This window comes from Xiphophorus hellerii, chromosome 24, assembly GCF_003331165.1.
Source record: "Xiphophorus hellerii strain 12219 chromosome 24, Xiphophorus_hellerii-4.1, whole genome shotgun sequence".
NCBI lineage: Eukaryota > Metazoa > Chordata > Actinopteri > Cyprinodontiformes > Poeciliidae > Xiphophorus > Xiphophorus hellerii.
The window spans coordinates 12,952,254-12,972,789 of record NC_045695.1 but is presented as its reverse complement, the minus strand read 5'-3'; the positions used below and the strand labels follow the sequence as shown (position 1 = coordinate 12,972,789).

General features: G+C 40.9%; 1 protein-coding gene and 1 long non-coding RNA gene across 2 annotated transcripts; both read left to right on the top strand.

Annotated features, from left to right (window-relative positions):
• The first annotated feature begins 3,570 nt into the window (after positions 1 to 3,570).
• Positions 3,571 to 11,212, top strand: LOC116715951 (trifunctional purine biosynthetic protein adenosine-3-like). Its single transcript, XM_032556726.1, has 7 exons — positions 3,571 to 3,589; positions 9,596 to 9,640; positions 9,821 to 9,911; positions 10,268 to 10,340; positions 10,421 to 10,570; positions 10,691 to 10,786; positions 10,857 to 11,212. Exons 5-7 carry the CDS (start codon positions 10,426 to 10,428, stop codon positions 10,898 to 10,900), a joined length of 285 nt encoding a protein of 94 aa, XP_032412617.1. The 5' UTR covers positions 3,571 to 3,589; positions 9,596 to 9,640; positions 9,821 to 9,911; positions 10,268 to 10,340; positions 10,421 to 10,425; the 3' UTR covers positions 10,901 to 11,212.
• Positions 11,213 to 18,400: 7,188 nt separating this feature from the next.
• Positions 18,401 to 20,182, top strand: LOC116715981 (uncharacterized). The gene is made up of 3 exons (XR_004338317.1): positions 18,401 to 18,444; positions 19,430 to 19,603; positions 20,140 to 20,182. It is a non-coding gene; the product is annotated as an uncharacterized LOC116715981 (long non-coding RNA).
• The last annotated feature ends 354 nt before the right edge of the window (positions 20,183 to 20,536 follow it).

Genomic DNA, 20,536 nt, shown 5'->3' with positions numbered 1-20,536 from the left:
TTTTCTTTATTTATACAATAAAATCATTCATTTATACTTTAAACATTAGTTTAATTAATGCTTTTATTCTAATATATTTTTTATAACAACCTGTTTAAATGTCAGAATAAAATCTCTAAAACTTTTTACCTTAATATTATTTTTTTCTTTTCAGACTTTGAGATTATTGAACTTTGTTTTTCAGTTTTTTACTTTAAAATGTTTTTTACTGATGAACAAAATGAGTAAAATAATTCAAATGATGTAAATTAATGATGGAGATGTTTCAGTTTGGTTTGGTAAAGATTCAGATTGTTTTATTTCTCATTTCTGATTCTCATCTTTACATCCAGAATGAAATGTTGTTCCTCCAGAGTCGAGCCACAAACACTGACAAGTTCAAATCATCATTAATGACCAAATCTAAGAAATGACTGATTGTAGAAAAGCAAATCTAGATGAAATGAATGAAAGTGAGGTTTGCAGCAGCAGCAGGTTCCTCAGCTTTGTCCTGAAGCTGTGGTTCTGTTGGGCCGGGTCAGAGAGGAACCGTCCTCTTCAGTCTGACAGCTGTCAGTCGGTTGGAGCCTCGTCTCTGTGATGATGCTTCATCAGGTCACGTCTCCTTAGGAAATAATGGCCTCCATTGGCTTTCAGCAGCTTTAATAAGAACCCAAGGCCATTAATGAAGAAACTGAGTGGTTCTGATCCAGTTACCAAGTCGGGTCTCCAGCTGATGATCAGGAACCAGCAGAAATAGCTCAACTCATCCAGGCTGATAGAAAACTTTGAGTTTTTATTGATCAAATGTTCTGGTTCTGCTGGTTTGGACTCTTTAAACCAGTTTGACTGGATCAGATGTTAGAATCAGTTCATCATGTTTCTTTTACATTCAGGGAAATTAATTTTCTACATTTTTATTATTTATTTGTTCATGTTTCAGTTTTAACCTGCATCCTGTTGGCTTCAGCTCACATCTTTTATTCTTTATTCAGATTGATGACTGCAGTTTGTCAGAGACCAGCTGGACTTCTCTGTTCTCAGCTCTGAAGTCCAACCGACCCATCTGACAAACTGGAGCTGAGCGAACCAACCTGGAAGATTCTGGAGTGAAGGAGCTCTGTGGTTTTCTACAGACTGAAGGCTGCAGACTGACATGATTGAGTTTTAATTATATAATTATTGATATTTCTGTGAATAATTATATATAATTGATCATAAATCAAATTAATTTCTTCTGTTCTAATAAATATTTTCTGAGTTTGTTCCTGGACTTGGATCCAGAGTTTAATTTAGTCCCTCTGTGTAACTGAGTTGGACCTGCTGATCTGAGGTCAGAACAGGACAGCATTCGGACCCCCAGTGTGTAGAAATCCCCCTCATGTGAAGCAGGTCAAAGGTCATTCAACCCAGTCTAGAAAAGTGAATTCCTGGAATCTGACAGGAACAAATCAATAATCAATGATTGATGCTTCAACACTTTGATCAGAACCTGGAATGATTTTACTGACTAAAATCCTCCAACACAACATGACCCAGTACCAGGTTCTGGTTCTGGTTCTGGTTCTGAAGTCAGCAGGTCTTTATTGAAGCAGCAGCTTGTTGGCATTAATATTGATGAGAATCTTTAACTGGTTCTGTTGGACTGGTTAACCTGCATCCTGTTGGCTTCAGCTCACATCTTTTATTCTTTATTCAGATTGAGACTGCAGTTTGTCAAAGATCAGCTGTGATTATTTGGCCTCAACTCTGAAGTCCAACCCGACCCGTCTGACAAACTGGACCTGAGGAAACAACCTGAAGGATTCAGATGTTCAGCAGCTGAAGAATCTTGTAAAGACTTTAAGTAAGTAAATGTTTGTAGTGAGTCCAGCTCCTGTCAGCATATTGAACTAAACCCAGTTAGCATCAAAGCAAAGATCCAGTGTTCCCAGTAAAGCTGCAGCTTCTCAGTGGGAGGAGAATGGTTCAGGCTTCCTGATTGGACACAGAGACAGCAATCAGCCAATCAGAGGAGCAGCAGCTTGCTGTGTTCCTGCGTTTGTGTTGGTGTGAAGATGAGTGTTGTTGCTGTGTCCATGTCTCCAGGAAGTCCAGCTGGACTCCAGCGTCCAGCCGTCCAACATGTCTAGAGACAGTGGTCCTCATCCATCAAACTGTGGCAGCAGCAGATCTGATCTCAGATCTGTTTGTTCTCTCAGTTCAACAGGAAACAACTGATCAGGTTCATCTTGGTCACAGCTCTGAGATCAGTCTGACTGCAGCCTGGAAACCATCTAGTGGATGTGCTGCGTCACTGACTGCTGCTGGAGAGAGGCTGGAAACACTCACTGATCTGCTCTCTCCTTCCTTCTTCTCTCTGCAGGTTCTGATCTCTGTGAAGTAGAAAATGGTCTCAGTGTCCTGCTGATCCTCAGAGGTTGAAGCTGCAGCAGTTTGAGTCTAAAGAGACTCTGACTGGATCATGATGATGACCTCTGACCTCCAAGGTTTTCCTCCGTTTATTTTCTCATGTCTGTCATTTAGTGTCTGATATTGTTTGTCTCTTTGGATCAATAAAGATCCAATTCAAACTGGGCTCCATTTAGAGGCTTCATGGAGTTTTGATCTGAACTGGATTCAACTGGAAAGTTGATCTTTTTTCTCTCTGATTCATTTTCATCCTGGAACCAGAAATGGTCTGAGAATGGAAACATGGGAATCATTTTCAGTTCAGCTTTGAAGCCATGAAAGACACTTCAAACCTCTTTTCTCTGCTGCTTCTTCCTTCTGCTGACATGAAAATGTTCCTCAAAGCTCCACAGATAAAAAGATGCTTTACTGGAAACTGCAGAGAAACTTCAGCTTCCATCAGAGAAACCAGTTTAACCAGTTTAGAACTGGATGTCCTACAGAAACTCTGATCTTAGAGCAGTTTTCAGGAACATGTGGAACCTGGAAAAAAAAGATTTTATATATTTTATGTTCATTGTAAAAGCTAAATCTTGAAGTTTTACGTCATCATTGATTCTCAGCTTTAATTTCTCTCAGTTTGTTTTGGTTTTTACTTTTTTAACTCCATATTTCATGTTTTGAGTTTTCTAGAGAACTTCAGGCTCTTTACTGTGATTTTACTGATTTATTCAAACCTCAGAGAATCACTGGGATAATGTGCTGATTGGTTCATGTTTGATTTTCATAATTCTTCTAATGCAATGTGGGTTGCTGGATGTTTAACGACCAAATAAAGTTTTTAAAAAATCTTTGTGTATTTTTTATGCAGCTGACTGTGTACACATATAATAACTAAACCTTCATTTTAATCCTCCAGGCCATTTTTGCTGTATTATAAGTTTTCACATTTAGTTTCACAGCTTAAATTAGTAAAAGCAGAAACATCTCAAGTTGATTTCAGCTTTAAGCTACTAATTTAGCCAGCAGTTTATTTTTGCAGTATTCAGACTGAAGATGTTTTTTTAATAAAACAGATGAGAATCAATCTTTTCAATCAAAACTCGATTAATTAAATCAGCTATTGAATTAGAATAATAACTTGTATAAAACTGCCATTTCTGTCTGGTTAATGGTGCAGCAGATCCTGCAGGGGGCGCTCTGGGGCCTCAGTGTTCAGGTCGGTTACAGTCACATCTCCCAGACTCCTGAATCTTCTGGTTCCTTCCTGAAATGATTTCCTGCAATAAAATGTTGGTTGGAAATGAGCAGAAAACTGAGAAAAACCTGAAAAAGTTCAAATCTGACCTAAAGTTTTACAGCTCAACTCATACAAAGGAAAACATGAAAATAAAGGTGTTATTGTCACCTGGAAGGAGGCGGAGCCTCAGCTGGGTCAGGGGCGGAGCCTCAGGTGTGTCAGCTCTAGTCAGGTTTGGATCAGAACCGGTTCAGACTCCATGCAGCAGCAGAGCAGAGTCTGTATATTTTTGTTATTTAATAAATTATCTTAAGAAAACGAAATTGATAGAAAGGATATAAGGTTTCTTTTATTTTATTTTTTTGGGGGGTTTGGGGGAAAATATATGTAGCATCCCGATCCACACTCCATTCCAGTTCATGGCGGTAATGCACATCAATAAGTTGCTTGCCAACCGCCAAAGAAGAAGAAGAAGAAGAAGAAGAGCAGCGTCTGGATCAGGTGAGTGTTCACTTCTTGTTTTGCTGATGTTTTATTTACAATGTTTCAATGTGAAATTAATCCACAGCATAAACAACTAAGCAGGTGTAAGTGAACCAGGGTGTGATATTATTTAAAACATTGTGGTTGCAAGGAAGTAAATTTGGTAAGACTTTATTTGAAGGGGTGCACGTAAAAAGGACATAGGATTCTTTATAAATGTTGTCATGAAATGTCATTTTGTAAATAATGACAATTTTTTCATACAGGGTTTACACTTTTAATTGACTTTTTATGTAATGTTTTAGTGTAAGTGTGCATAAAAATCTCATTATTTACCAAAAAATTGACAAAGTTTACACTTTTACTGTGTGGATTATTGAACAAAACTATAAAGCTGCCCTTAGATCAAATATAACTCGGATTAAATTAATGAATGAAATATAAAATCAGTATTCCTGGATGTAGAAAATGTTTCTGTAAGGATGCTGTTGTGACCTCACACCACTAGGGGCGCTAGCGGCCGCGCTGTTTCTCTTCTCTCTTGGAATGGGCTCTTTGCACCTCAGCTTCCGCGTTCGGGGAAAAGCGGCTCAATCTTTTCCGATCTTTTGCAAAAGGCTCTTTCCACTGGGTGTTTGCAGGGCTTGTCCAAGGTAACAATTAATGATGTACATCGATCCGAAGCCCCGACAATAAGCTGGAGAAAGGTTTTAAGATGTTCGCCTCGTTATACGGAGATACGAAGGTGGGTTTTACTTTCTTTAAACTTCGTGGCTAACATTAGCTTTAGCTTATGCTAGACATTTTTCTTGTTAAAATGTGCTATTTAAGTATCTAAACATTTTTCATCCATTCTAACGGACAATGTTTTTACCTTGTTTTCAAGTACATTACGTGCGTTTATTGTCGTTAGTGTCAGAGACCAAGTAACGGGGGATTTTATGGTTCAGGCTTTTTGCTTCTGAAGCCTGAGGAACAACAAGCCCATAGCTTAACAGTAGAGCAGCTCTGGTGTCGGAGTTCTAGTTCAGCTGACTGTTCAGGTTCAAAGTTGTTGCTTTTAGAAAAATATGGCCGTGTTCAAAGGTCTCCGTGTTATTTCGCTTTATTAGTTTTGCATGTTTCTTGTGAAGCAGGACGGTGTTTACAGCAGTGTGTACAGGCGGATCAGTAGCTCGGCTGTCTGGCTCTGGTCTGCTCTCTCGTTCCCATAAACTCTTTCAGGCTGAATACAGAAGTGATTCCATGGAAATAACACAGGAAGCTCCTTTACCTTCTGCTCTTGACACCACTTTGTTAAAAAATGTAAATTCTGTTGCGACACCTCCAGGCACTGCAACCATCTTCTGATGTCTATTTATTTCTCATTTTTGTACTATTTATTTCTTTATCTTTGTATATTATGTATATACACATAACCTGCATCTTAACTCCAGTCGAGCAAATCTCAATCTCGTTGTAATCTGTTGATGACAATGACAATAAATCTTATCTTATCTTATCTTAAAGTTGTAGAAGTTGATCCGGAGTGAAGTGAAGCCTGTAAACTTTGCTGTGCGGCGTTAGCTTTAACTAGTAGCAACGAATATTTACAAGCCACCGTCTTCTTAATTCAGGATCGCTTGGAAATCCATGAAACCTTAAAAGCCCATTATATTTGGAAGACAATAATGTTCATAGTATTTTTTTATTTGCGTCTGAAATAAGACTTTGTCCTTTCTAGCTGTCATGGTAACTCAAAGCGGAAAAAAGAGAGCCGCATTTGCGCATGCGGTTGTGACGTCAGCGCAGCAGGCGCAAAGAGCCCATAGAAGTAGCGAGCATGTTACCGTGTACAGTGCGCATGCTCACTGAGCATTGTTGTTGTATTCAGCTGGTGGTTGTCATTCTGGCGAAAAGTGGAGAAAAATATCAAGTGAAACGGAGAAAAAGCCGAACGGATTGAAATATTTTACAGAAACGACAGTAGGTGGCGCTGTTTTCGCTTCATAACTAACAGTGGCGCTTAATTTTATTTAAAATTAGAGCAAGTTGATCGTTTCTCCGCAGGTGGAGCGCTCGGATGGAGGCAGAGCCGGAGGACCAGGAGGAGGAAGAGGCGGCTGCCGCCATGCTGTGGTCCATCCAGGAGGCTCTGGAGAGGCAGACAGCCAGAGATCGGAGCGTCGGCCTGCGGGGCCACAGCGGTGGTGGACGTCCTGAAGGCCCTCGGAGTGGATGTTGCGCCGGAAGAAGCTGACCGCTGCGTCCAGACCCGCCTGAGGAGGAACGAGTCTCCGCTGCCAGACTACCTGCTGTCCCGCAGCGAAGCAGGTGAGCTGCGGCCATGTTTATATTATGGGATGTTGGTGCGTGAAGAATAGTTTTGACATGTTTGCCAGCGAAATAATGTGCAGCTGTTTATTTCTATGAGACTAGAACGGATAGCAGTGACAGAAAATGTATTTTTGGTCATCATTTTCTGTATTTAAAAGCTGTTGATTGTGTTGGAGTACAGAGAGTAGAATGTAAATGGGCAAGTTTTAATTTGTAAATAATTTGAAGGGATCTGGATGAAGTATTTTTGTTCATATGACATCCGATCTTAATTGAGTTTCTCGTTTTTTTCTCTTAAAAAATGTCCAATGACAAGAGATATTTGTCTGGGAAGTTAGAGTGGGGTTACAAGAATATTCTTTTAATTTTATTTCTGAAAGTCCTCATAATAGTATTTGAAAAAAATTCAAAATTGTACTTGATAAAATATGAGCAAAAGTCGTTTTAATTAGGAAAAAAAGCTTGTAGTTATTAACATGTTATGATGTCTGTCATTAAAACAAACTAAATGAATTTTAGAGTTCTTCTGATATGATGGTGATGGTTAAAAAAACATCTGTAAAACTAATACCAAAGTAAAATTTCACATTTCTCATTTAAACCATTTTATTTTTTCTGTAGAAATTTTAAAGAAATTACTACAATTCTTGCTATAGAAAAGAAGTCACAGCTTCAACCTAATATTTTAATGTAGATCTGAATTCAAAGTCAAAATAAGTCGAACCAAGATGGCCGCCCTGACATCACTCTGAATGTTCTAAACACAAGGAGTGAATTAGTTAAAAAATAATGTAGATGTTCCATGAATTAATCTGTAGTGTGAATCTTTTTCTTGTTGCCGTTAGCGACCGGTCATGTTTACCTTCGTCCAGGTGCGACTCACGCTCAGCTGATCCGAGGCGCTCAGGAGGCCAGCGGCGGGAAGGCCGTCGGCCGCTTCTTCCACCTTTATCCACGGCGGCGCGTCAGGTTGGTTTCCTGGCTCGCACGCTGGATCAGGAAGGGCGCCGTTCCCGTGGCGACCATGAACATGCAGGTGGCCGTGCCCGACGGCGAGGAGGTGCCCGACGCTTGGCACCATCAGCTCATATTTGGAGTGGCGCCCAGAGCCGTTTTTATGACCAACCCTTTGGATGTAGGTGTGTAAGCCAGAAGATTTATGGTTTATTTTACCATATTGTACCAAAGCAGTCAACCTGTTGGTTTAGTTATTGGTTATTTTACTCTTAATTGCACTTACTGAACAAATGAAAGTTGTTTTTACATGCTGGGTGTCTTTAAGTGAGCTGTACTGGCGCAGAGTTGTCACATAAAATAGGATTTCAATACGTTTATCTCTGATTTTTGTTTCTAAATGGTTCAAGTCAAATCAGAATTGTTTTTCTGTATCAGAATTGAAAGAAGGGGATGAGCGCATCTCTGTTTTGTCATCTACTTTATCTGAACATAAAGAAGTTTGGTTCTGTTCTCTCTTTCAGTCGGTGAGGTCGAAGTTCACCAGCGACTCTGCAGCCAGTCGGTGCTGCTGGTTCGTCGGGAAGACGTTCTGCAGAGATTAACGCCCGACGGTCCGCCGTCCGACCTCTCCCAGATTCAGTCGGACCCGCGCTGGTGGCAGCTGGACGTCGAGGGTGAGGCGGCGACCTTCCTCACCCACCTGACGCCGACCTCTGACCTGGTTTGATTCTGGTTTTCTCTCCAGGTCAAGTGAGGCGGATGATGTTAGAGGAAGAGCTGGAGGACGGGCCCAGGACGGCTCACGTCAGCATCCCCGCGGCGTACAGTTCAGGGGTCACGCTGTTTGCGCTGACGGGTTCAGACGTGGCTCAGCAGCTCCTCAAGGCTCCTGAACTTCCTCTGCTGTGACGACGGAAAAACCGACTGGAGAAACGCTGGAAAGGAAAGCAGCTCTCTGATTGTTCTCCTCCAGTCAGCTGGAACGCTGATTATCTCAGTTCATTTATTTATTTCAGAAGCAATAAAAGCTTCAACTCCATCTTAGTTATGAGACTGAAATATGGAGTTGGAGTTAGTGAGCTTCGGTTCATTTTCTGCTCCGTTTCTTCCACTAAAGATGTAGAAATGTCGCATCTTTTGCTGTTTCTCCATCATGTTTTACATGTAATATTGTTACAATACTAATAATAAATGTTTTTGTGGAAATGTTCTGTGTTTCTTTAAAAAGTTCAAATATTAATGTTCAATGTGTAACTAAAATATAAACTCTCAAATGCTAAAAGCAGAAATATTTAAGTATACATGTTATTTATTTTAAATGTATAAGTTTGGAATCAGAGAGGAATTATCAAGCACTAAAAGCCAGAATACAGTTTCCAAATAATAAAATGTGTGGAGTCAAAATGAAAACAGTTGTGAAGTTTTACCATAATGAGCATTTGTAGGAGAAAAGGGGGAAGTTTGCAACTGAATAAGTAGGTTGCTTATACAAGTTAAAAATGTATATAGTTCTTAAAGAGATTTTAGGAAACGTTCCAAAAACGTTCCTGAAGATCAGCTGCATTTCTTTTTAGGGAACGATTCTCATGTTCAGGACCTGGCACTGCTTCAACATGTCTGAAGTAAAAATAAAGTATTTAGTGTGAAGGCTATAAGTGAAATAGATCTGATAATGTAGAATGACGTGCAGGTTCTTATGAAGTCAAAAAAGGTGTGCTGGTTATTTAATTTAATGTAGTGAAGCATTTAGGAAATAACAGATACGTTGAGGAATGAAGACATTTTTTCACAAAGGTAATCCTGGCAGCGAAGAAAAACGATGTGAAAGATGAATGAAGAAGATAAGATGGGATTTTGGAGGAATTGAAACGAAGGAAAGAATTATTAGAGTATGAAAATACTGCAAATGCAGTTAAATCATTACTGAAAGTACGTTTGTAAAATATTGTTGGATGAAATCCTCCTAAAAAAACTTCTAGAAGTAATGTTGTTAGTAACTTAAATCTGATAACAAAACTTCTTCCCTTTGCTGTTTGCTGGCCATAGATTTTAAACCACATCTATGGTAGTGAAATAGTTAAAATCCTATTTTAGCTCTAACGATGATTGAAGCTTCATTATTGCTTTAGAAAGTGTATTAAAGGTAAATGTTAACTATTTATTTTACAGTTTAGCTCAGCTGTAAAGGAACTACGTCTCCCGTGATGCTTTGCGCTTTCTCTCCCAAAGGAAGTAGTGGAATCCAAAAAGTGTTCCTCCCATCATTTGGTGAAGGTAAGACTCCACACGTGTCGACGGTTTTAGCTTCTCTGTTCTCTCTCTCTTTTTTTCGTTAGTAATTTAGTTTTTGTGCAAACTTTGCATGTTTTTCTCACTGTGACTCCACGCAGTGTGTGTGTGTGTGTGTGTGTGTGTGTGTGTTAATGTTTAGTTGCGTCACATGTGTCCCCGCAGCTTCCACGGAGGGTCAGTCCACCCACGGAGAGCGGGGAAAGCACAGCAGGCGAAACGGGCTGCGAGTAATTCTTGGTTCATAACAACAGAGGTTGGTAAATGTTGTGCATGTCGACGTCTTTTTGCTGCTAGATTCACTTTAAAGTCAACAATATTTAGAAAAGAAACGCTTAAAAGTGATGGATGCAAATAAAACCTTCATTATTTTCTAGCGGCATTTTAAATCTGCTCCCAGCTTATTATATGTACTTTTCTATCAGTTGGTTTCAGGAGGTCACATGAGCCCAGTGACTCCAATCAGAGTTGAACATGTTCAGCCAGGGTCCAACACTGGACTCTCTGTTATCCCAGAGATTGGCCCGTTTATCTTTACTCTGTTTCTGCAGTAATCTGGGGCTCCACATCAATGCCGATTGTGTTAAAAGTCCAGTTTCGTTTTTCTTCCAGCTCATTGGTTTGATCTCTACGATTTCATCGGACCTCCATCCCCTGGAAAAGGTCACGGCTCTTCCTGCTAAAGGTCAGCGCTTGCATAATTGCACGGTGGCTTCACACGGTGAGAGGAAATCCTCCTTTAAGTCGAATCTCTTGTGGTTCCAGTTGCGATGGCGGAGCGGGTTCTGGTGGTAGGAGGCGGGGGACGGGAACACGCGCTGGCCTGGAAGCTGGCCCAGTCGCCCCGGGTCCAGCAGGTTCTGGTGGCTCCCGGAAACGCAGGAACCGCCAGCTGCGGCAAGATCAGCAACTCTGGTACCTGAGGGGCTGTTGGACCTGCTAACTGCTCAACATAGGATGTATTTTAGCTGAAATCACTTGACAGAATTGAAAACCAGAGGTGAGCATCTGTAGCTTTCTGTTGCGTTTCTGCAGAGGTGTCGGTGAGCAACCACAGCATCCTGGCTCAGTTCTGTAAGGACCACCACGTCGGTTTGGTCGTAGTCGGACCCGAGGCGCCGCTGGCAGCAGGTGGAGTCGATTCCAGTTTCTTATTTTGGGATCGAACCTCAGGCGGTTCTGACCCGTATCGTCTCTGCAGGTATGGTGGACGATCTGACGGCGGATCTTTTCTTATTTCTGTAGACAGTCTTTAAAAACAGATAAAAGTATTTAAATGACATTAACAGCAGCAGCATAATATTGTATGTGTAATGCATTTATTTACAGATTAATTCAGTTCTACAAAAGACTGCAATTAACTAAGTAATATTAAGTACTAATAATTTAAACTTTATTAACTTTTTATATTTAATTTTTCTCTATTAGCCCCTTTCATCCTGCTTGATGCTCCTATCGCAGGTGATTGAATTTTATTTCAAACACATTTTTATTATTTATATTTTTTCAGGCCTTGAGTCTCAAAATTTCCCACAGTGAATCGTTTTTTGGAGGATTTTTATAGAATAAGTTTTATTTTCCATGTACTAACCCTGCAGTGACTCTTATTTAACATTAATGTAAGCTGATTTGATTTGGCCTGATAAAAGTGAAAATGAGATCAAATAAACTGTAATTAATATGAAGAGGAATATCTGTAGTTGCGATAGTTCACCACCAGAGGGCAGTGAGCGCTCATAGTCCTCCATCAAACGCCTGTTAAACTGCAGTTTGTTCTGCTGGTTTTCTGCTGAATCCATGAAAAAAGCTGCTCAGCTTCAGATCTGCTTCACTAACAGCAAAACAGAAATACTGAAGCTTTTCCATCTTCACTCTAGTTTTTTCACTCTGTTAAATCTAACTGAACTATTAATGTTTATTCAGATGAATCAAACTTTGGCTCTAGAGGAAAACACAAGTTACGTGACTTCCTGTGGAAAAAGAAACTGAAACCAACTTTGGTCTCCTTCAGATCAGCCTCCATTTTGAGCTGCAGGATGGAAATAACTTGCTGACTTGTTACTAGAGGTAAGTGTTGCCGCTCCGGGTCCCTCCGTGTCTCTCGGCTCTCTGGAGCCTTTCTAACCGATGAACCCACCGAGGCTTCCCGGGGCCTCAGTCACCTCGGCCTGGGTCGCTCGGCTCTCATAGGGCCTGGTCCCCGCAGCAGCGCTCTGTTTACTTTATTGAAGGCCTGATCTAGAAAGGAATTAGATCAAATGAAAAACTTTATTGTGAGACGTTGCTGCTTATAAAGTGATGCTAAGTGAGGTTACATTATGCGACTATAAGGAACAAAAAGAGAAATATTGAACACACTATAAACACACAGCTCAGTTACTGCGCAGTTAACCTGGTGAATGATCAGCTATGATCTACCATGACAGCAGCATCTAAAGCTGATCTGTTTGTGTGGAGCAATAATGAACTTTTCAGATTTAATCTAAATAAACTGAGAACTTAATGTAACTTTTACAGTCCATCAGTTCTTGCTGCAGCGACTCTCTCTGGTGTTTTAACCTAAAAACCAGAACTAAAACATTGTAAACTAGTTTCTCTGCTTGTTGAAATCAGCAGGAAGTGAATCACATCACTCCGTACCTCATCAGTCTGGGGTTCAGCAGAAACTGATGTTTCTCTTGTCTGTGGATCAGAACCGGCTTTAAGCCGTCCACAGATTTCCTCTCTTCCTCCTCACTGAGTTTGATCTTTTTCCAGGTTTTCCTCTTGTTGCTCCTTTCAGCAGGAAGAAACTCTTTGTCTCTCAAAGCTCTGCTGGAAAAATGCATCCAGATCCAGACTGACTCTTACCTGAAAGGTTGCTGTGTTTAGCAATCAGTATCTGCAAAATCGGAATCGATCAGCCAGAAAACTGCAGTCGGTTCAACCCTAAAAATAACAAAACTTTTAAATGGAGCAATAATAATAAAATAAATAATTTCACAAACGTTTTAGATCAGTTGTAACAAACTAGTTTCTAACTAAAAGAGTTGCATTAATGTGTCTCTTTATTTTGAAGTTCAATCAGATCAATAGACTAAATATGTTTCAGGCCTCGCTGAGTGTTTGGGGGCTTCATCCCCCTATTGAAGCAGCTGTTTACCCATGATTCCTTGCAGTGGGTCCAGCTGGTACCTCAGCTGGATGCTGTGGTCCCTGAAAGCTGCTTTGTGTCTGTTGAGCTGAGAGGAAATCCTGCTGAGCTGCACACAGAGGCTGACATGTTGCTGAGATCCCAGCTGGACCCGGTTCTGTCTGGAGGAGAGCTGTGGACCCGACCTGAGCTGCTGCTCCCTCAGAACCTTCTGCTCACTGACTCCCTCCATACAGAGCTACAATAGAGTCATGATGCGTTCAAGTCCACTGGGAGCTAAATAAGTTCACTAGTTCATAGGAAATGTTCACTCATTCATTCAAATGATTCACTCTGATCCTCTGAACACATGATGGGAACCAGCTTTCTGCTTCACAGGACAGTTACTGGAACCGGATCACTGGACTGACTGGTTCTGGTTTCTCTCTCCAAAAGGCCAGAAGATGGAAGATCAGGACAGAGCAGAACCTCCATCCTCCATCAGTCCATCTATGAGGAGTGACCGGTCCAAAGATTGGACTCCAGAGTTCAGTAATGAACCTGAACCATCAGACAGAAAGTAAGAAACCATTTTCTAACTGATTCATGTGAATCTATAGAGATAAAATCTAAATGATATTAACTGGTTGATCTCAGTGTTTTAATTAACAGTAACTTAATTTTCTTACTTCTTAATTTAAAGTTGGACATGAAGGATGTTGGTCAGTAAACCAGAGTTTGAATGAAAGTCTGAATGAATCAATGATGAAAATGTTGCATGAAAACAAAAACAACCAACAATGTGAGGAGCAACGACTCAGATTGTCTCTAAACCCAGTGAAGCACTGGAGCTTCCAGACTGGGAACACTGGTATCAGTCATGATACCAGATATGATACAATGAAGAACTTCAAACCAGAGATCATCAACGATCTCAGGTTCTGTTCTGACCCAGTTCTGGTCTCTAGTTTGTGGTGGACCTTCATGAACATGTTCAGCTCCAGCCTGTTGATAGTGAAATATTTCACTGATGAAGAAATGTCTTTACAGGAGCTGTGAGTGTGAAGAAAGACCCAGAACAGGAGCTGAACGGCCGACAGCCAATCAGAGCAGCTGTTCTCCAGGTGAGACTGAACTCCTCCAATCAGAGCCTCCTGTCGTCTCTGTTGGACCAGATCCACGTCTTTAGTTGAGATTTGGAAATTTAAGGTTTAAAAGTCTTTTAGTGATCAATTATTTCAGCTGGTGTAACTGGAACTTATGTGCTGGTGATGATAAAGAAAGGAGAAAAAAAGTGATGAAAATGTTTGTTAATCAGTCAATATTTTCATCACAATATTCACCAATAATATTGAGAGTTAACAGCTCCTTGATGACCTTCTATCAGATCGCGTCTTTAAACATTCAGAGATAGAAGGTAAACTTGAGAAGAACCAGAGCAGACAAGGACTGCAACAAATAGATGCTGTGATGAAGAAGAACAGAGAGCCTGCAGATTGATGGTCAAACATCTTCAGCACATGGATGAATTGAAGGTTTCAATTAATTTCCGTTTTTGGGATTGCTTTTTCTTATATTGTGCCTCCATATCTGGCTTGTCTTTATTTATTATCGTAGCTGCTTCAGGTTTGCTTTTGTTACATTGTGCAGCCGTGTTTCCTGGCCTATTCGCTCGTCGGTTTACGGGTCAAGAGTGGCGATTTCAGCTCGACCTGACCGAGTCCTGTGAGCGTGAGATGCTGGGTGTCTGGGGTCACTCTGGAGGCTATATGTGCAGCAGCCTCTTGGTCATCCCCAAATACCTTTGCTGGGTTTTACAGGGTTAACTGGGCCACCTTTCACCTGGGATCCTATCCCAGCGCTCATCATCATCCCAGTGAGGTGGGCATGTTTTCGGGGTTGTTTCTTTTCTGTGTGTGATTTCTCAGGACTCTGTCGGTAATCGTCATCCAGTGCTTTAATCACCGCCTCTGGCGGTCAGTAGGGATGAAATAGAACAAAAGTTTTGACTGTAACTACGGTTCTATGAATCCCGGATGACCGCCAGAGCGCTCGGTCCCTCAGAATCATCGTGTTTCACGAGAAGATTAAGGGACTGAGCTGTCATTGTCACGTGACTATATAGACTTACTGGTGTCACCGGGGGTCACATGTGACCATGTTGGTATAAGATTCTCGACCTGTGCAAGAGAGATCATTCAGTGCTTTAAGCACCGCCTCTGGCGGTCATCTGGGATTCATCGAACCGTAGTTACAGTCGTGACTTTTGTTATTCTTACCATGCAGAGTTTTTATAAAATTTGGGCTTTTTATTTATTGATTTACTTTTTTTTCATCCATTAAAGCTGATGCACAAATTGTCTCTGAGAATATCAAAAAATTATTGTTTTCCTTATGTTCAGCTGAAATGTCTCCTCTCCTGTCTTTGTCTCTTTCTTCAGATTTTGATATTCGGTGTCAGAGTGACCATAAAGCGTCTCTGAAGAAGAAGTTCCAGAGTCTCTCTGAAGGCGTCGCTGAACCTGGAAATCAAACCGTTCTGAACCAGATCTACACAGAGCTCCACATCACAGAGGGGTTAACTAGAGAGGTCAACCAGGAACATGAGGTCAGACACATTGAAACAGCATCCAGGAAACAAGAAACAATCAGAAGAGAAGACATCTTTAAAGTCCCACCTGGAAGAGATCAACCAATCAGAACAGTGATGACCATGGGAGTGGCTGGCATTGGGAAAACACTGTTAACACAGAAGTTCACTCTGGACTGGGCTGAAGGCAAAACCAACCAGAACATTGATTTCATATTTCCATTCACTTTCAGAGAGCTGAATATGTTGAAAGAAGAAAAGTTCAACTTATTAGGACTGATTCATAAATTATTTTCTAAAACCAAAGAAATCAGCAGCTTTGAAACGTTCCAGGTTCTGTTCATCTTTGATGGTCTGGATGAAAGTCGATTTACTCTGGATTTCAAGAACAATCCGATCCTGACTGATGTTACAGAGTCCAGCTCAGTGGATGTTCTGGTGACAAACCTCATCAGGAGGAAACTGCTTCCCTCTGCTCTCCTCTGGATAACCACACGACCTGCAGCAGCCAATCAGATCCCTGCTGAGTGTGTTGGCATGGCAACAGAGGTCAGAGGGTTCACTGACCCCCAGAAGGAGGAGTACTTCAGGAAGAGATTCAGAGATGATGAAGAGAAGGCCAGCAGGATCATCTCCCACATCCAGAAATCAAAAAGTCTCCACATCATGTGTCACATCCCAGTTTTCTGCTGGATCACTGCTAAAGTTCTGGAGGATGTGATGAAGACCAGAGAGGGAGAAAAACTGCCAAAGACTCTGACTGAGATGTACATAGCATTCCTGGAGGTTAACTTCGCAATCAAGAAGGAAAAGTATGATGGAGGAAAAAAGACAAGATCAATCTGGAGTCCAGATAACAAGAAGCTGATTGAGTCTCTAGGAAAACTGGCTTTTGAGCAGCTGCTGGAGGGAAACCTGATCTTCTATGACGAAGAGCTCAAAAAGTGCGGCATCAACATCAAAGATGCTGCGTTGTTCTCAGGAGTGTTCACTGAAATGTTTAAAAGAGAGAGAGGGACGTGCGACATCTCCGTCTACTCCTTTGTTCATCTGAGCATCCAGGAGTTTCTGGCTGCAGTCTACATGCTCCACTGTTTCACCAGCAGGAAGTCAGAGGTGATCAAGACGTTTCTGGGAGAAGAATACAGAGAAACATCTCTAGATGAGTTCATGAAGAAAGTCATGGAGAAATCCCTCAGCAGTAAAAATGGCCACCTGGACCTGTTTGTCCGCTTCCTTCATGGTCTCACTGTGGAGTCCAACCAGAGACTCTTAGAAGATCTGCTGGGTCAGACAGAGAACAGTCCAGAAACCATCCAGAGAATCATCACCAACCTGAAGGAGATGAACACTAAAATGAACACTATAACAATCTCTCCTTTCTCAGATATAATGAACACTGATAGAATCTCTCCTGACAGAAGCATCAACATCTTCTACTGTCTGGTGGAGATGAACGACGTCTCATTTTATCAGGAGATCCAACGGCTGCTGGATTCAGGGAAGGAGCTCTCAGAGACTGACTGTTCAGCTCTGGCCTTCATGCTGCAGATGTCAGAGGTTCTGGATGAGTTGGACCTGGAGAAGTACAAAACATCAGAATCAGGACGACGGAGACTGGTTCCAGCTGTGAGGAACTGCAGAAAGGCTCGGTGAGTCCAGATGTTTTCATTGTGTGAATGCTGATTCAGCTCTATTGTCCTCCTGTTTCTTCTTCTTCTTCAAGTTGCTTCTGGATGTTTTTGGTCTTTAACTTCTTCCTTCATCCTCTGGACTATTTCAGCCATTCAACCATCTAAACATTCAGCTCATCCAGGACAGCTGCAGCTTCTGGTTTTAGACATTTTGATCATTTTAAAAATATTTACCTTTTTATCAGTTTTCTTGTTTAAATGAATAGAAAACCCTGAACTCTAGAAAAAAATCTATTTTGTCTGAAAGATCCAATCAGCCAGAGAGACTTTTACACTTTAAACTCCTCTTCACTCATTGAGCCGCTACTCCTTTTAGGATCTTTGTCTTTTTTTATAAAATCACTGTTTAGGTTTGATGGACACTTTAAAATAACCCCAATAATTGCTGCTGTTGTCATGGAAACCAGTTAGAAACTTAGTGAACCAACTTTTCCTCCTCCCACTAGTTTCCTCTGAGTTTGTAAATGAGAGCAAAATGTGGTGATTGTTGTCTGGCTCCAGAAAAAGTCCTAGTTTCTGTCAGATCCTCCCAAAGCTCTGAGAACTCTGCTTCCAGAGCTGGAACCATTTTCCTCATCAACTCTTCATCTGCAGCTTTTGTTGAAGCTGTTAGCCATGAAGACCTGGAGAGACATGAGCTTCAACTCTTTAGACATCCCAGCCTCTTCTAGTTACTGGAGAACTTTCACTGCTTCACCATGAAAAATGCTGCTGGACCCAAACGCTCTGTTTTGGTCTTCAGCTCTTTAAGAGTTTAGCAACAATTTCTTCTAACATCCAAACCTTTGTTCCTCTGAGCCACACGGTCTAGTCCAAGTCCGAGCTGTGAGCAGTTCCTCCTCCTCTCCATCATCTCCAGTAGTTTCCTTCATCAGCTCAGTCAGCCTCTTCATCAGCTGCTTCAGCTCCTTTGAGGCTCTGATGCTGCAGCTCCATCAGATGCTGCAGAGAAAACTGAACTTTCCTTCACAGATGATAGAAGATCTTCAACATCTGACTGCAGCTGAAGGTCTGAGGACATGAAGCCTGGACCAGAACCAGAACCAGAACCTGGACTTTAACCAGGAACTGCACAGATTCTCTGTGGGGTCAAACTCAGTAAATTGAAGATCAGATGTTGATCAGATGATGACATCACTGTTATCATATTTTAGTCTGTTTATGATCCAGATTGATTTCATTAGAACTGAATTTATTTCTTCTCTAATCACAGACTTGGTGACGGTTTGCTCCTAATGGATGAATGTGAAGTTTTGGCCTCGGCTCTGAAGTCCAACCCAGATCTGACTGAACTGGAAATAAATCAGATCAACATACATGAAGGTGGAGACTCTGATCTGAAGCCTCAGCTTGAGATCCTGGAGAGTTCAGTCAGTAAAGTGAAGATTCTGAGGTTTGTTTTCTTTATTTATACAATAAAATCATTCATTTATACTTTAAACATTAGTTTAATTAATGCTTTTATTCTAATATATTTCATTTTAAAACATGTTTAAATGTCAGAATAAAATCTCTAAAACTTTTTACCTTATATATATATTTTTTTCTTATTTCAGACTTTGAGATTATTGAACTTTGTTTTTCAGTTTTTTACTTTAAAATGTTTTTAACTGATGAACAAAATGAGTAAAATAATTCAAATGATGTAAATGAATGATGGAGATGTTTCAGTTTGGTTTGGTAAAGATTCAGATTGTTTTATTTCTCATTTCTGATTCTCATCTTTACATCCAGAATGAAATGTTGTTCCTCCAGAGTCGAGCCACAAACACTGACAAGTTCAAATCATCATTAATGACCAAATCTAAGAAATGACTGATTGTAGAAAAGCAAATCTAGATGAAATGAATGAAAGTGAGGTTTGCAGCAGCAGCAGGTTCCTCAGCTTTGTCCTGAAGCTGTGGTTCTGTTGGGCCGGGTCAGAGAGGAACCGTCCTCTTCAGTCTGACAGCTGTCAGTCGGTTGGAGCCTCGTCTCTGTGATGATGCTTCATCAGGTCACGTCTCCTTAGGAAATAATGGCCTCCATTGGCTTTCAGCAGCTTTAATAAGAACCCAAGGCCATTAATGAAGAAACTGAGTGGTTCTGATCCAGTTACCAAGTCGGGTCTCCAGCTGATGATCAGGAACCAGCAGAAATAGCTCAACTCATCCAGGCTGATAGAAAACTTTGAGTTTCTTTATTGATCAAATGTTCTGGTTCTGCTGGTTTGGACTCTTTAAACCAGTTTGACTGGATCAGATGTTAGAATCAGTTCATCATGTTTCTTTTACATTCAGGGAAATTAATTTTCTACATTTTTATTATTTATTTGTTCATGTTTCAGTTTTAACCTGCATCCTGTTGGCTTCAGCTCACATCTTTTATTCTTTATTCAGATTGAGGGACTGCAGTTTGTCAGAGACCAGCTGGACTTCTCTGTTCTCAGCTCTGAGGTCCAAACTGACCCATCTGACAAAACTGGAGCTGGACGGAACCAACCTGGGAGATTCTGGAGTGAAGGAGCTCTGTGGTTTTCTACAGACTGAAGGCTGCAGACTGAAGACATTGAAGTATGTAATTATATAATTATTGATATTTCTGTGAATAATTATATATAATTGATCATAAATCAAATTAATTTCTTCTGTTCTAATAAATATTTTCTGAGTTTGTTCCTGGACTTGGATCCAGAGTTTAATTTAGTCCCTCTGTGTAACTGAGTTGGACCTGCTGATCTGAGGTCAGAACAGGACAGCATTCGGACCCCCAGTGTGTAGAAATCCCCCTCATGTGAAGCAGGTCAAAGGTCATTCAACCCAGTCTAGAAAAGTGAATTCCTGGAATCTGACAGGAACAAATCAATGATTGATGATTGATGCTTCAACACTTTGATCAGAACCTGGAATGATTTTACTGACTAAAATCCTCCAACACAACATGACCCAGTACCAGGTTCTGGTTCTGGTTCTGGTTCTGAAGTCAGCAGGTCTTTATTGAAGCAGCAGCTTGTTGGCATTAATATTGATGAGAATCTTTATCTGGTTCTGTTGGACTGGTTAACCTGCATCCTGTTGGCTTCAGCTCACATCTTTTATTCTTTATTCAGATTGATGGACTGCAGTTTGTCAGAGACCAGCTGGACTTCTCTGTTCTCAGCTCTGAAGTCCAACCCGACCCACCTGACAGAACTGGACCTGAGCGAAACCAACCTGGAAGATTCTGGAGTGAAGGAGCTCTGTGGTTTTCTACAGACTGAAGGCTGCAGACTGGAGACATTGAGGTATTTTAATTCTATAATTATTGATATTTCTGTGAATAATTATATATAATTGATCATAAATCAAATTAATTTCTTCTGTTCTAATAAATATTTTCTGAGTTTGTTCCTGGACTTGGATCCAGAGTTTAATTTAGTCCCTCTGTGTAACTGAGTTGGACCTGCTGATCTGAGGTCAGAACAGGACAGCATTCGGACCCCCAGTGTGTAGAAATCCCCCTCATGT